Here is a 16,206-nt window from a genome sequence, read left to right as displayed (position 1 = left end):
GAGTGTTTCGAGTTGTTTTTTATCATTTGTTATTAATTCTATGATATGATTGAGAAGATGTCTTTAGTTCATAAGTCGATCATTTTCCAAGGCTATAACCTTGCCTTTTTCCCAAAAAAGATCAACCCAAATACTTAATATTTTTTTAAACAATTCAGCCTGAAGCATTCAACTAAGAGTGTTTCTAATTGTTTTTTGTCATTTGTTATTAATTCTTTGATATGATTGAGAAGATGTTTCTAGTTCAGAAATGTACCATTTTCGTAAGGCTTTAGTCTTGCCTTTTTTAAAAAATAGATCACCCCAAATAGATCATGTTTTCTTAGAAAATTCATATTTTGGTTTTTCATCACTTTACATCGACTCTATAGCACGATTGTCCAAAAATGATTTTTGGTCACAAGTCGACCATTTTTCCATGGTGATAACCTGGCCTTTCTTTAAAAAACGGTTACCCCCAATAGTTTATAGACCCTCTTTTCTGAGAGAATTCAATTTTTACCATCCAACTTAGATGATTTCTAGTATCTGCCACACAAATATCTTCATATTTCGTCCTATAGGAGGTCAAAGGAGGGGCCACAGAAGTGGCGGGTGCTTAAGGTCGAGGGAGCTTAGCAGTCCTTAATGATTTCCAAAATGAACTTAGATCTACATAAAAATCAGGTTGTTCTTGCATGGTTAGCATCTCTAAAGCTTTTTAGCCCCCGCCCCCAACAATCTGCAACATGCTACATGCTCCTCGCGTGAAAGATGCCTGTCTACTTTAAGTACAAAATAATCTTTTGTCGAGAGTATAGCTGAAGTATGCTTTAAGAAACGGCTTATCGCTGACATCAGGGTCCCTTCCCTTCTACGCACTTATTCTTTATATTTGAAATTTCAAAGCTTCTCATCTTTATGACAACAAATCTTTTGTACTAGCTGTTCAAAGTAGTTGCATGGTTATACTATAAGCACCACTCTGGTGAGAGCGGTGCTTATAAAATTTAATGAATGTAATAGTATCTGCTAAACAAGCGGAAGTAAGATTAAGTGATTACGAGGCTGCAGGTTTCTTTCAAATAATGGATTAGCAGAAGCAAGCGTTGTTTTATATTGTTTGGTGGAAACAAAGAAACACATACATGTCCAGTCCAGCTCAAAATGGCTACCAGAGGCACGCTTATCAAAGGACTCAAGATTGCGTCTGTCTATTCGGCAGGGCTGTTTGCGGGGGGAGTCGTTTTCATGCGTGCAGTGGATACCCCAACAAGATTTTCTATGGCTAAAGAATTACCAGACGGCCACAAAACAGCAATGAGACACTTTAGATTCATGCATAATCATGTAGAGAAGATGCAAGTATGTATGCAGTTTAATAGCCTTTAACAGAATAAATCCAAAACTTAACTGTAAAAGGGAGCTAAGCCATTATGATAGGTGCAACGGAGCCTTATCACATTTAAAAGGACATCAAACTGCAGTGACAAACTGCAAAAGCATTTAACGCAGGCTGAAGCATATCAGCAGTTGGATTGACTCGATATTTTTTGGACCGGCGCAAAGTCGATGGTGGTTTTCACCATGAATGCATAGATGCAGGGACTTTGTTGAGACTGAATTTTTTCGACATTATAAAGAGGCCGTTTTCTAAGCTTTTTGACATAAAAATGTTTTCATCTTGAAATGTTTGAACCGGTACAGAGAGACAAAAAATTCTAGTTAGGCGGACAATGCCCCCGTGCCCGCCCTTGGCATCGTGCCGGTGTCAGGAGCACATATGTTCCTGCCCCCCCCCCTACTCCAACAAATTGCGTTTCGACGACACTGTAATGCCATTTGAAAATATCAGGGTATTGGTGATAAAAAACATGCTCAGTGCTGTTGATTTAGTAGGAAGAGGCTTGTGACATAACACGGGTGAACGTGCGCTTATCAAATGCATCCACGACCACACGAAACATGATACACGTTAAATGTCCGTGTCCACTGAGATTAGCGACAAATGATAATTATTGATATTTTTAGGTCTGAAACACAATTTTATAAAATTCTTTGCGAAGACAGTTTGTCGAGCAAGAATTTTTGAAAAAATGAAGAGGTTCCTTTAAACACTTCAACCAACAAATAAAAAAGAATTTTTGCTATTATTCAAAATATCATTTAATTCACGAGCTTTCCTGCCGTAGTTTGCTTTAAACATTCTTTTACACTGCGCGTCTGTTCTTGAAACCAAGATTTGAATCTTAAATTAAAAATTTGTTCTTACTTTTAGGATAGTAAACTCCCGATAATTCATACATCTAAGGGACCAATGAATTGGTTCGAGATAGCGAATGTTCCAATGCGATTGTTCGAGTTATCGGGGTTTGAGTCATCTAGCGTAATAATAATAATAATAATAATAATCTATATCTATACAAGATAATATACTTGGTCAGCTTGCTCAGAAGCTGCTATCAGTTAAGATCCTGTTAAAGTTAAAGTTAAAAAGAAAATTGAAATTACAAATAACAATATCAAATCTAAAAAATATCTGAAAATTACATATTTAGATGTTAAAACTCACTGTCAAGTTGATCGTATTGTCTCTTGAAATTCATTATAGACTGTTCTTGTTTCAACGCATCTGGTAGTTTGTTATGTAATTTTGAGATATATATATCGTTGTAGGTTCCACTCATCATAGCTGCAATGACCGGATCAACGTCGGTATTCTTCTTATCAAAAGGCGCTCCAAAGCGATCGTACTGGCTTGCCAGCTCTGCAGTCCTGGGTCTTATCCTGCCTCTAACTAGAGCCCACATTAATCCAAGATATCGTGTGCCAATGTGCCAAAACACCGAGGAAATAGCATCTAAAGGCCCAGATCATGTACACGATATGTTTACAGGTTGGTCAAAGGGTCACAGCATTAGAGCGTTGTTTGGGGCTACAGGGTTCTTCATAATGGTGACTGCTCTGGTGTAGAGACGTAGAAAAGAACCTCGGCAAAGATGTAATTTTCAAGACTATCGTTAAAAACTAGTTTATCAGTATTTGTTAATTATTGTATCTAATATATGGAAATAAAATAACAATTGTAGACTGTTGAGACCTTTATTTCAAAATAAAAATTATCCAAGGGAAAGTTAGCCAAATAACGTGTCCGTTATGTGGAAGAAGACCTCTAATTTTTAAGAGAAAGAGTAATAATACTTGTATGCTTAATACCAATTATTTACTACCATACAATGTGCCTAAAGTTTCTTCAGCTAACATCACTGCTTGAACTGCAATGATAAGGTCCGTTAGATGATTGAAGAAAATGAATTTCCACGCGAGAATTTTTACGTTCTTGTTTGGCATATTTTGGCATATCCTATATACTCTTTCTTTTTATAAAAATATTGTTTATAAGAATATTCAGACTCAGAAATGTTTAAGAATATTATACGAGTACGAATATTGTTGTCTCATTTTTCAGTAGTTGCCTGCTTTGCTCTGTTCAAAAAAGGGAATTGCATGGCTGCCATCTCTTTTAAAAAATCGTGGCTTCTGTTCGAAGTCGGGCTATGCTCCCCAGAAATCATATCACATAAAAACTTATAGTATTCTCATAATAAAACACAAAAGCCTACCGAACACATGGTTATTATCTCGTATGAACCTTCCTCAAATAGCTCAAGACCACAACGATCTTCAAAATCCGGATTGTGGGAGAGATGCGTTTGAAGCGAAAAGACTTTAATGTCGGCAAGAGGTCTACTGACGAGAGGCCGGGATTACGAGAGGCTTGCCTGACGAGACGCTTGGCAACCATTGTTGAGACGTGAACCTCCAGAATTGGGTAGGGTGGGGAGCAGGGGGGTTTATCTTGAGATGGTGGGTCACAAACAGTAAAATTGTAGAGAGATGCTTATTATTTCCAGCTGTTTGGTAATTTCATTTTTTCATAACTTTTATTTCATCTGTAACGGCGTAGCATGCAAAAAAGAAGGGCAAATTTTGGTACTAGTTAAATTTAAAGTTGATACGGATGCTTGAATCGAAACAAAATCGTTGCAGTTTAATCATTCAACGATTTACAGCACAGCTTGATAATGTGGTAGGTTTAACTTATAGTAAAGGCAAAATAGGGAAACAAAGTAGAAAATAATAAAAATATGACATACGAAAATGATAAGCATCTTTTATAACAAATTAAGATGAAAAACTTTTATAAATGAAAAAGACAACCTCAAAATTTATAAAACTTAAGAGAGCTACGTGTATTTTTCAGTTCCATGAAATGCAAACATTATGCAGTGCAGTTAACATAATTTACAATCTATTTCCTTCACTTCATAGAAAAACACATTTTTTCACAAAAAGAACCATATGCATGCTGCAAATACAGAAACTAAAAAAACACTTAAAGAAAATGCATACAATGCACAGAACAGTAAGATTCAAAGTCTGTGTCAGAGACGGGCATACCTTTTTTACTTGGTAGAGGATTTAAAACGTTTCGTACCATAGTCAAGCTAGGAATTGCTGAGCAAAATTTGAAAGCATATTTCAATGTAAAACTGTCACAGTATATCAATTCAGAATTGCAACCCTTCTGGTTCAAAAGGTAATTTCCCCGTATAAGATTATTCATTTATGTCTCCAAGTCTGAAACAAGTTTTTCAAAATTTTCTAGTGTTTTGAATTAGAGCTTTGAGAGAACATAATTTTCCCTATGTAATGCAATTTAAAAACATCCTGTATTAGTAATAGAAGCTATTCTCTTTCAGTTCATATTCCTAGCAAAATCAGGCCAAAGCCACCGGAGGAAATGCAGATCTACATTGTCAGTGTTCGAATTTATAAAAACCCTATTGCTGATAAACTTTAAATACGCTGCTTATAAATACAAATTCTTGTGTAGGTCTTGATCTTTCTCATTTTGGAATAAACTGCAAAACTAGGGAAACGAAATGTTTCTTGTTGATTGAAAATATTTTTGAGCAAGTTGTCACTTTCATAAGACTTGGTTATACTTCGAATTTCCAAATTTTTAGTTATGAAGGCCTAAGGGCCATTTAAATTTCTGATGTGTCAGATTCTGCCAGCTGGTGGTAAGCTGCCAATTCTTCTATAATCCATTAAAATAGCTAACAAGCAAATAAATGGGACTCTAGAATCAAAATTTACAACTCGAAACACCACATTAAGAAATTCTTATATATAATAGTCCTCACTTACTTTATGTTAGGGGGATGCAAGAAAAGAATCTGGGGAACTGATATCAGACATGTATTTTGAATTTTCTGGAGTATCAGGACTTCTGGCATTTTGAAACTTAGCAATCAGTTCTTGATTGAAGATAGGGAACTCGTTTTCCTTTTCTGTCTCTTTTGCTTTGGTTCTTTGCCTTAGTTGATATGGTGTGAAATCTTTGTTACTATGATCAAAGGAGATGTATCTTGTTGACTGACTACCAAATATTGATGAAAAATTATGAAACAAAATCATTTATATCAAAGTGGCAGTTTAAAGAAATTTAGATCTGCTTAAAGATATTTAGATTAAAGTGGAAATTTAAGAGACAGCCTCCTTAATTTCTTAAAAAATTAAAGATTTAACAACAAGATTGAACATTGAAGCGAGTACAAAAAAGGAAAAACACAACACAGCAGCATACTGTGGTTTTTGCTAATACATTGAGAAATGAGTTAAGGTTAGCAGAAATTGACATTCAGCTGTGGAAAGAAAGAAGTGTGAGAGGAAGAATGACTCATTTGAATTGTTCCTTGTTTTTTGAACCCAAAAGACAATAGAGATTTCTTGCAAACTGCATGATTGATTTGATTAAATCTTGTTCAAAAATGATTTTTTACCTAATTTGCCAAAAGAAAGGCCTGATGTAGGGTTAAAGAACATTGATAGACACTGAGAACAGTTATATTGTACAAAAAATTGTAATTACAAGGTTTTGCAAGGCTTAAATATAAATAGGCGCATAGCACTGGACAATCCTAATTGTATCAAGCATGAAACTCCCTTGGGCAACTTATTATATATTGCACAACGTCAAATCAGAAGCTGGTAAAAACATTTGTCTTTCAAGGGGAACTGATTCTTAATGTATTTCTTATCGAAATTGTGAATTTATTGTTAGATAACTGCATAATATATCAGACCCTAATTGATAAGTATTTCATTGTACTGAAAAGGCCTATCCTGTATTGATATTATTTTAAACATTTTTGTTATTTTTTTGAGAAAAATCCTATACATGACACCAAAGTGTGTACAGATCTATTGATACAGCATTTGCTACTGTGTCACACCAGTAAAACAGTAATTTTCATTAAAATCAAAATTCAATAAGCTAATATTTCCCTATTTTCTACAATGAACAATGCTTTGCTCTTAAAAATATGCTTTAGAAACAAATCATAAACAGAAGACTTTATTGACCTTACCTGACAGCTTTCAACGATGCCCGAACCTGAGGATTCTTTAATGAACTCATGAGATCAACAACATTTCCACTGCCACAACTTTCAACTTGGTTATTGTTACATAAGCCAGCCTTTTCCCTATCAGACAGGAAAAAAAATCATAAAAATATCCACAAAGAATTCAGATGCTATATGACCATGCTGCAGTTTCACCAAACCAATGACCAGCTAGACCAAAAATATTTATGGCCTCTCATTCTCTTGCAGGACATGTTTGTGTTTTGGGCAAATCATTCTTGAATTATTTTCGCATGTTAAAACTGTAAAACTATTCCAAAGATATTGAAAACTGAGTATCACTTTTCATCACAAGAATATTCCACCAACATGAAAATGAGATGACAAGATCTTCAAGTAAATCAAAATACGAATAAGCAGACAATTATATTATTCTTGCAACAGGGCCTTAATAAACAGTAAATTGAGTCAGCAACAGCCTAAAACTGGAACTTAATACACTCACCTTGTAACTGGTCTCAGTTTCACTTCATTTATCCTTGCTGGTATTGCTGTTTTTTTCTTCAATTTCTTCATAGTATGGGCCTTTAAAAAGAATTCTAGTTAAATAAAAGTATGCAGAAGCAACCACCAAAACTGTATAAAAACAGGTCCTGCTCTAAGCAAAATAAAGGTGCTTCATAAAACAAGCTTCTCAGAAACTCAAGACACTCCATTACACACTTCTTTGTAAAATTGCCGTTTGGAAAAAATTTGCGTTTTTTCTTCATGAAAATGTGTCTAAGGTTTTGCGTCCAAATGGAAACAATGCATATGGAAATATCATTGTGTTGTTAAATGATTCAGCTCTCAAATTTTGTGTGTGTTTTCTATGCATAGAAAATAAAGTTTTGATTGAAAACAGGTATTCTTTTAGATGTGGCCTTAAAAAACCAGATACAAAATCTAGTCATCAAAAGATAAGTGGTATAAACTTTTGTATAAATCTTAGAAACCAAAATATTCTAGACAATTGAAAAGTTTGTTCAAGTTTTTTATCAACATTTACTTAAAACAATATTTTGCTGCAGGACAACATGGCTTTATGTTTCAGGTGCTCGTAAAATAGTTCTCCATGGCTACTTTTATGTGTACTTTTAGGCACTTGCACTCGATTGAGCACCAGCGCCTTTTCAGGCAAGGTCTGTTAACAGGGGTGGCTTACAGCGTAATTAGTTTGATTAGTCTAATAACAATTTTTTTACCTGCTGCCGGCCTGTTAATGGCAAGATGATGGATCAATCTGATAAGTCATATAAATAAAAATAGCCCACATGAGTAGATAAGCACACATAGAAAATTTTACTTATAACAGTCCTTGCCCGGAAAGGCGCTTGATCGAGCGCACATGCCTAAAGCACACCTTAAGTCTCGATAGCAATTCATAGAGCCCTCAAAATGTAAAAACAATATTACCATGGAGGAAAATAAATTTTTGACATTTGCTGGATAAACTTGATCACAAATAAGCAATCTTCCCAACAGACCTCAATATTATGATTTGCCTAAGATTACCCCTTGAGAAAAAATTCAGCAAATTTAACCTTGGGTTTTCGATACTATTTTGAATCTAATAACCCTCTAATAACCATCAAGGACAGAGGCCATCAAGCGTATTCTCCAGCAGATCTGTTTGATTTTCAAGCAAGCGTTAACATTCTGTTGAAATATTGTTTTCTGTTTCTTTTAATAGCTTAACATAACCTAAGCCTTAACATAAATCAACGATCACATTTCCATCCAAATTATCACATTGCTTTTCAGTTTTCATTTGTGTGTCTTAGAGTATGGATAGCATAAAAAAGGAACCAAAGTTAAATGTTCAACTTAAAGCCATGCGTTTTGATGAGGCAATATGTGAAGCTGAACATAACAGTAGTGATACTGACAGTGATAAAAGCTTATCAAATGATGACAACTTACATATCTAGAAATTTTGCGACTTTGTTTTATTATATATATTTCTATATTTATTTCAACATAGTGTTTGTTGCATGTATTTCATATTAGGGTGCTTTTTGGAATCACGGTTGAATTTCTTATTTAACACTCTTCCGAAGCTCTCGATATGAAGCTCACGATCTTTCAAAACTTTTGAGGGATGCTCTAAAGGATATTTTAATTAGACGTGTGAAATAGGTCACCTAGAGTTTTTAAGAAGCTCTTTTTATAAAGCACCTTCATTTTGCTTAGAGCAAGGCCTGTTATAAGTCAAACTTTACTTTTAAACCTTACCATAAATACAGTCTTTGTAATATGAGGTGTGCGATCGCACGCGCACGCTCAAAGTCGGTTTGGCCGTTGTCCAAGGTGTTGCTAAAGTTTTCCCATAAGAGATTTAACAACAGCGTCAAAAAGATCGCTCAACAGTTAATACGACAAGATCGCTTAACAGTTGACCCAAGGGGGATTAGTCAGCCATCAATACCTGGTGCTTACTGTCAAAACCCGGTAATTTAAATTTTTGATCCAAGAGATGTTTTCACTGTTCGATTGATTATTCTGTTCTTTGGTAATCATGGCGAAAAAAACAAAGTGGAGCTGGCAACATTCATTGGTTGGGGAAAGAACGAAATTTTCGGTTTCAAGTCGGAAAAGGATGATGCTACTTCGATGATGCTGATGGAGTGTTTAGTACGATAAAGTTGTTTGATCAAAAGCAATGGAACGACAACAATGATTATGGGGTCCCAGACATCACTGCTTTTGCATCTATTTTCAAAACCCACCTCAGCGAGACAAAGTTTGATGTTTCGAAAGCTCTCAAGGAATTGAAGTCATTCAAAAAATACGCACAATATAATGCTTGTGGGATTGAAGCAAGAAAGCTGTGAAAAAATATGCTTTCTTACAGGGTAGACGAGTACCCCAACCTGTGCATTCTGGCAAAGATAATGGTTGCAATATCTGGCTCCAATTCATCGGTAGAGAGAGCATTCAGTATTCTCAGCATATTATTGTCAGATAATGTCACACAGGGTTATGGAGATGAGACTTCGCATAGCAGTCAATGAAATTATATGAACTATTATATATGGAATATTATATGGAAAAGGGCAACAGAGATCTATCTTTCGAAAAGCAGAAAGCGAAAGCAGGATAAGTGCAACAGTTTATCGAAGAAACCGAAGCTAGATAAGGAGGAGGAAGCTGAAGAAAGCTCTGATGAAGAAAAGTGATGGTGGCTGTACTTATTTTTAAATTATTTTAAACTTGTTTTTGTGCCCAAAGAAAGTGTGTTCAATTTGACGTTTGTGTCATTTCTCTACCCATTCCTTCTCATTTGATTGTTAGCTCAATTCCAAAGGAATACCGATCTAACAGTAAGATATTTTTTATGAATATCCGCTAAGATATTCCAGGTAATAGAATTTGAGTAGGGTCTACGGGTAATATAATTTTTTTTTCAATCCAGATTTCTTCAAGTGACTAATTAAATTTAACATCTTTAAAAAGAACAAGAACAGTTTCTCCGTCAATTACCTTGGTTTATGTTCAGTTTATAACACAAAAGGTCTCTATAAAAGCAGCACCCAGTTCTTGACAACAGGGATGAGAAATAACCGATAAAAAGCAGTTCGCATCACACGCCATCGTACGCGCAAAGTAACCAAGGCGTGAGAAATGCCGCACACGGCCTATTTTCATATTACAAAGACTGTAAATATGGTAAAGATGTCCAATGAATAAACATTTATCTCAATATTGCATGCCTGATATTACAAAGACTGGTGAAGGCCTATTTTAAATACTTGATTCTCTTAAAACTTAGAAAAAAACTTAGAAAATAAGATAAATGGCACCAATTGTCTCTCCTTTATCAATAAAATGACTAAAAATATCAATAACACTTTGTATAATATTACATCATTCATACCTTTGAAAGATTAACATTTCCTTGTGCTGCTGTTGTCATTTGCAAGTCACAGGATGCTACAGGTGGTGGAGGTGGTGGCGGTGGTGGAATAGAAAACATTTCTGGAGGTCTAGGTATAAGGTTGGTTTCTCTTTCTTTGCTTGAAGTTGTCTCACTTGCAGTCTTTTGTGGTCTTTGTTTAGGGGTTTTGATTGTTTCTGAGCACAGTTCAAAATCAAGATTTTTCTTGATAGCTTCATCTTCTGTTTGGAAATAAGGAGCTGTCTGTTTTGGTTTGATTTTGTTTGCAATTCTCTTTGAGATGCGTCTTCCAGAACCTTTTGCCTCTATCAACAAGAGAATCAATCAGATAAGAATATTGACAGTAGTAATAAGAATTGACAGACAGGTTATTTTGCATGAAATTCTAATGTAGTTTCTAATTAAAATATTTTTCATGGACCTGGGAGGTTACTGAGAATTTTAATGAAAACAAAATTGTCAACCTAGGTCAGTCAACTAGACTTTCAAAGCCATATTAGACTTTTATGATTCTGACTTCATCAAAAAATTATTTTAGACAACAAAATTTCACTCAAAGGATTTTTACCTTCTGCATAATTGTAGGAGGTAACCATTTCACTTTTTAAAGACGTTAGCTTCTGCCTCAAGTCCTCGTCACACATGTTTTCACAATGTTCCTCTCCATACACGGTCGACAACATTTTAACTTTCAACCATGAAAAAACGCCAGCATTTTCTGCATCTTCTCGCTTTCTTTTTCTGAGTACGTTATGATAGGAAGTTGGATTGTACTCCAAATATTGTATTAGTTGAGTCAATGCCTGTTGCGTATAGTCAGATCCTTCTTTCTCATAATCAGCCGACGTAATTCGCTTGCAGAATGTTGTTAAGCTAGGTGATGCAGGGTCGTATGGTCCTAACATCTCCGCCATGTTGTTGACTTAGCTTCCACAGTAAGTACTGTCTTCTTAAAATAAAACACGAATAAAACTGAAGCCGTTTACAAATGAAGACCTGACTTTGATTGATTGACTAACAAATGTCACAGACTAATAAACAAACAAGGCCTAGATCGCTTGTCCGATTTATGATCTTTTGAAGCCATTCCTCCATCGAAGATTGCCTTCTAACTTCGATTTTGGCGCCAATCAAACACAGGGAAAATTAGGGGGTTACTTCACGAACGGTAAGGGAATTTGGGAATTTAAAAAACATTTTTTTAAAACAAGAAACGGATCAAAAATAAAGCTCCAGATTTTGTAAAAATAAACAACATCATCCTTTAGTTTCTGTTGGGAAAAAGAAAAAAAATTAAAATCATTAACAAAGTTATCGAGATTTCAAGAAAATCAACTAACACCCAGATTTGAATACGAACCCTAGAAAAGTGAGTACGAGGCTAAACACTTTACCGAATTGTAATATTTGATATAGAATAAAGAGAGGCCACAATAGCTCGATGGAGTCCGATAGAATTCTTGCGGCGAAAAATGAGATAATTTGTAGTAAATAAGGAACACCATTACACCACGAAGCGCCGAGAAAAAGAACAATAACAAATTCACGTAAATCAGTTATGGCTAATTCTTAAACATGCTTGCAAAGGGGACGGGAACCGAACATTAAAACTCGATGCAAGCAACATATTAACACGATATACATTTCGCTCGCTACCGATCTAAATTCATGTTACATGAGTAAATAACGATCAATAAACAATTTTTTGCTGTTTCCAGTCCCCCTTCAATTTATCGCATTGTAAAAAATATGGCGGAGCGCTGGAATCGTGTTTAGGCTATTGTTCCAGCTATTGTTCTCGTTAACCAATCCACAACGAGACAGATTGCCTTTAACTTTGTCTATAACTCGATAAGCTTCAATTGGAAAAGGTATGTTGCCAAGAAGCAGCAATAAATGCAAGGTTTCTTGAAATTGCTCTAAAGAGAAGGAAATCTAAGCCGATAAACTATTGAATGCAAGACATTTCGGAGGGTGAAGGGGTTTGATAAAATATGGATTTTTTTAGATTATTATGTATTATTTAGTATCAAGAGGCAATTGGATATTGCTAATTCGACTAACTGATCAAACAACGTTATAGTTGATTTTTATAAGGCATTATGATGCAGAAACTGGCAATGAATGCACACTGATTAATAGACTGATGTTGCAAAAATGTATCTTTACTGAGTTTTATGATCTGAAGGAAGAATTCAATGTAAGAAATCAACGAGCTCCAAAAACTGTCTCCCCTTCATCTTCTTGGTAAAGCTTGTCTTATCATTACTATATTGTGTGAACTTTTACGATAAAAACGAAAATCAACGATAAAACTTAAAAAAGATGAAAGCATAATGTCGTTTTAATGTCATGTTGACGTTATAATGCATTTTGATTGGCTTGAGATGACAAAGCTTTAACCAGGAGAGCTATAGGACAGTAAAACTTTCGGACAATAAATAAAAAGATGTCAACATATTGCAGAGGGCTATAACTTCCTTCGCTTTTCATTGCCTTGATTATATCTTCATTAACCTATCGAGGAAACTCCAGCAATTCTGACAGGCTTTTAATCATCATAAAAAAGCAAGTTGCAATAATTTTTTATGAAAGCAATTCAGATTTGAATGAAAGGTTGACAAATTTATCAAGAAGTATTTTATGCTGTCGATTTAAGTTGTCACTAAAGCAGTATCATTTTTATAAGAAATGATATGTTACTGCAGTTTATTTAAAACAGTATATTTAGATTCAAATTAGAGAAAAAGATGTAAAGTTTATTGATGAACAAAAACATGAAATATTTAAGTGATAAAACTTCTTAATAATTTTAGAAAGAATCTAGTGATAAAAATGATCCAAGGCAAGTTTCCACTTTTATGTGGCACGAAGAAGTTACAATTTATGCATACTTTGTAATTAAGGTAGAAAACCAATGCAAGAACCAGTGATATCGAAAGACATGTTACGCCTTCAATCAAAATTACGTCACAGTCAAATCTTAGCCTATTAAAAATCAGTTGAATTTGCAAACGTTCGCGATTGGTTCAACATATTGCAGCGTAAGGAAGTCAACTTGGATTTAACATGCAGTCATGAAACCTTTACGAATGGCATCTGTAAGTGAGTTGAAACTATATTAGTGAATCTTGAATTCGTAATGGTAATACGAATAGAACTCAATCGCTTTAGTGAATAGATCTCAAACAATTTTCAAAGAAAAACTTGCAAATATTACTACTTGAAGAAAGTGACATTTAAACTTAAACTGTGAAGAATTCTCCATTAAATAAACAGTTTAATAAACAGTTTGATAAACATCAAACGCCCGAATCATAAAATTTAAGAACAGAGAAAGTTATCAACTAACGTAAGGTCACCCAGTTCACTAATAAGGACAACATGTTGACGAGACGAGACCTAGAACCTCTAATGCAAATTAATGCAGTTCTGAGTAAACAGAAACCCAGCTTTCTTTTGAAACAAGCAGAGGCTCACTAAAAATTGGGTGATGTTTTACTGCAATTTGTTCCGACACACGTTGGAAGAATTTCCTTTTTTTCAATGCTCATACCACCATTGCATTAAAAAATATTGGGGGTAAAAGTTCTGTTTTCTTGATTTAAACAACCTGGTCGCCAGTTCCATAGATCTGAAGGTTGTATCCAAGGTTTTGCAGCAATATCTGGGTGACAAAGCACCCAATCTTGCATTAAAGAGCATGATCAACATTAAACTTTGCCTTGCGATCACATTCCAACGGAAGATTCTATAAGTTTCATGCATACCTCAAACAAATGACATCAATAAATACCATGTTTAAAGAGGCTGAAATTCAGGGCCCGCGCACTAGTATAAGAATGGAGGTGGCTGAAATGGGTGTGCCTGAAAGTTTTTTGAGGCCACGTCCTTTAGAACGTCGGAAAACGCTCCTTTTAGAAAATACTTGTCTATTTCTACTGAGTTTTTATAAACAGTCTGGTTCAGAGAATATACTAATAACTATGAAAATAGATAAAATTAGGTTCAAGGTAACAAAACACTAAGCTAACCAAGTCAGAAAATACATCATATCATAATACATCGTTTCCAGTCAAGAAGAACTGCTACTACAAAGGAGTAAACAATCCAAAGTTTGCAAAAGCCTTAGAGAAAACCTGCGTTAGAGAAAACCTTGCAAAAGCTTTTCTAGCCTATTATTGCAAAAAAAGGAAGTGGGGAGGGGGAGGGCTATGGCCCCTGCTAACCCAATGGCTTCGTTATGCCTGCTGAAATTTTCAGATTTTAATTGTAACGACAACAGCCAAATCTATGCAACATCAGAACAGTCAATCTCGTTTGTCTTTTACACGACCGTATCATTCCTTTTTGTTCTCCGGAAGCATAATGAACGCTGTAAAGGACAAGAGATCACTAACTCTGATTGAGAAGGAAGGCAATCTTTGAAATCCTAGAAATATAATTTTATGTTCAGAAGTGAGTGAAATAAGATAAAGAAATTCTTGGTTAAGAGCTGGGCTATAACTCAGTCAAAGCAGCATTTGGAGCTTAGAAATGATACCATAATTATATTAAAAAAAGATTATTCTGGAAAACGGTTCCAAAGGATGTCATTGTAACTGAAATTAAGGGAAAAGTTGCAAGCTTTCCGGCTGATGAAAAAAATTGTACGCAAAAGTGCCCGGTTTAAGTAAACCTTTCATGGATCCGTAACATTTCCTTGCGATTTGAAAGTCAGATAAAACCGGCCATTGCAAAATGTTCCTTTGCCCTTACTTCGCGTATTGCAGTACGAAAAAGGCCCTTTCATCCAATGAATAAGTCCTGTGTCCTACCACCCAAAAGAGTTCCATCTTCTATAAGTTGACGTGCCAGTCTGATTCTGGCTACGTAGGACGCACAACCCAAAGATTGGGAGAGAGAATAAAACAGTATGTCCCTTCTAACTTTCATGTATCATCCAGCAAAGGGACATGTATCATAGGGCATATAAAACTAAATAGGTGACATGTATCATCCAGCAGTTCTTGAATCTGTCTATATAAAAATGAGAAGACCGCTGTTGCGTAAACAGAAGGAGTTCCATTTGTAATATCTTAATAGGCAAGCGGCACTGATTGGACAACCTTAACAGTCATGTGCTCGCTTTTCTGATTGGCCTATTTCGATCCACAACTGGGTATATATATTTCCTAGCTTAGAGTTTCGGTCTATGTTCTGACATTTTTATACTATGATGAGTGCCAGAAGAAAAGCTTTAGTATGGCTCAATTGTTTGCTTTTTTGAAGCCAATGATACCATTTTGCTTTTTCATTTAATGTAAAAAGGAGGGCAAATCCTTTTTCTAACATCAAAGCCAGAAGTAGAAGGGTATGGGGAGAAAGGGAGGCGATGGCGAGCTTTCGAGAAATAAAAGAAGTTTCCAGAAGCCAAGTTTTTAAGATTATGTTGGTGTTGGGTGAAATCTAAAACCGAAATTTAGTGAGCAGATAGCACCCCAAGACACATGAATGAATTACCATTAAAATCAATGATACCTGAAGCATGAACATAAACCGATAACAAAGCAAAACCTATTTCTAAGGAAGCATAGCTTTAATCTGGATCTCCCATCCTCCCATCTTTTAAGCAATATCTAGAAAATGAAGACACTTACCAACTTTTCTCAATTTTTCTTTCACCGTATAGCTGTAAAAGAGAACATGAAAATAATATGCACTATTCATTAAAACTTTATTGATAAATATATTTTGTAAGTAACCAGTAGTTTTCAAAAAATAAACAATTTAGAATCAGAAAAACAATAAAAAAAACTTATCTGGAAACAAAAGCAGCATTTCTTTACGAGTTGCTTATAATAATTTAATTGCTTT

General features: G+C 35.0%; 2 protein-coding genes across 2 annotated transcripts; one reads left to right on the top strand and one right to left on the bottom strand.

The window, feature by feature from the left end:
- Window positions 1-1,064: 1,064 nt before the first annotated feature.
- Window positions 1,065-3,430, top strand: LOC135683387 (uncharacterized). Its single transcript, XM_089109304.1, has 2 exons — window positions 1,065-1,344; window positions 2,656-3,430. The coding sequence occupies exons 1-2, from the start codon at window positions 1,147-1,149 to the stop codon at window positions 2,950-2,952; spliced, it is 495 nt and encodes a 164-aa protein (XP_088965430.1). The 5' UTR covers window positions 1,065-1,146; the 3' UTR covers window positions 2,953-3,430.
- On the bottom strand, window positions 2,982-11,493 carry LOC135683386 (uncharacterized). The gene is made up of 5 exons (XM_065198623.2): window positions 10,919-11,493; window positions 10,330-10,655; window positions 6,919-6,998; window positions 6,417-6,533; window positions 2,982-5,392 (listed from the first exon to the last, which is right to left on the bottom strand). Exons 1-5 carry the CDS (start codon window positions 11,262-11,264, stop codon window positions 5,200-5,202), a joined length of 1,062 nt encoding a protein of 353 aa, XP_065054695.2. The 5' UTR covers window positions 11,265-11,493; the 3' UTR covers window positions 2,982-5,199.
- Window positions 11,494-16,206: the final 4,713 nt, after the last annotated feature.

The sequence above is a fragment of the Rhopilema esculentum genome, chromosome 7 (genome assembly GCF_057945365.1).
Source record: "Rhopilema esculentum isolate cy_ngs chromosome 7, ASM5794536v1, whole genome shotgun sequence".
Taxonomy (NCBI): domain Eukaryota; kingdom Metazoa; phylum Cnidaria; class Scyphozoa; order Rhizostomeae; family Rhizostomatidae; genus Rhopilema; species Rhopilema esculentum.
This window is presented reverse-complemented; position numbering and strand designations above follow the sequence as displayed.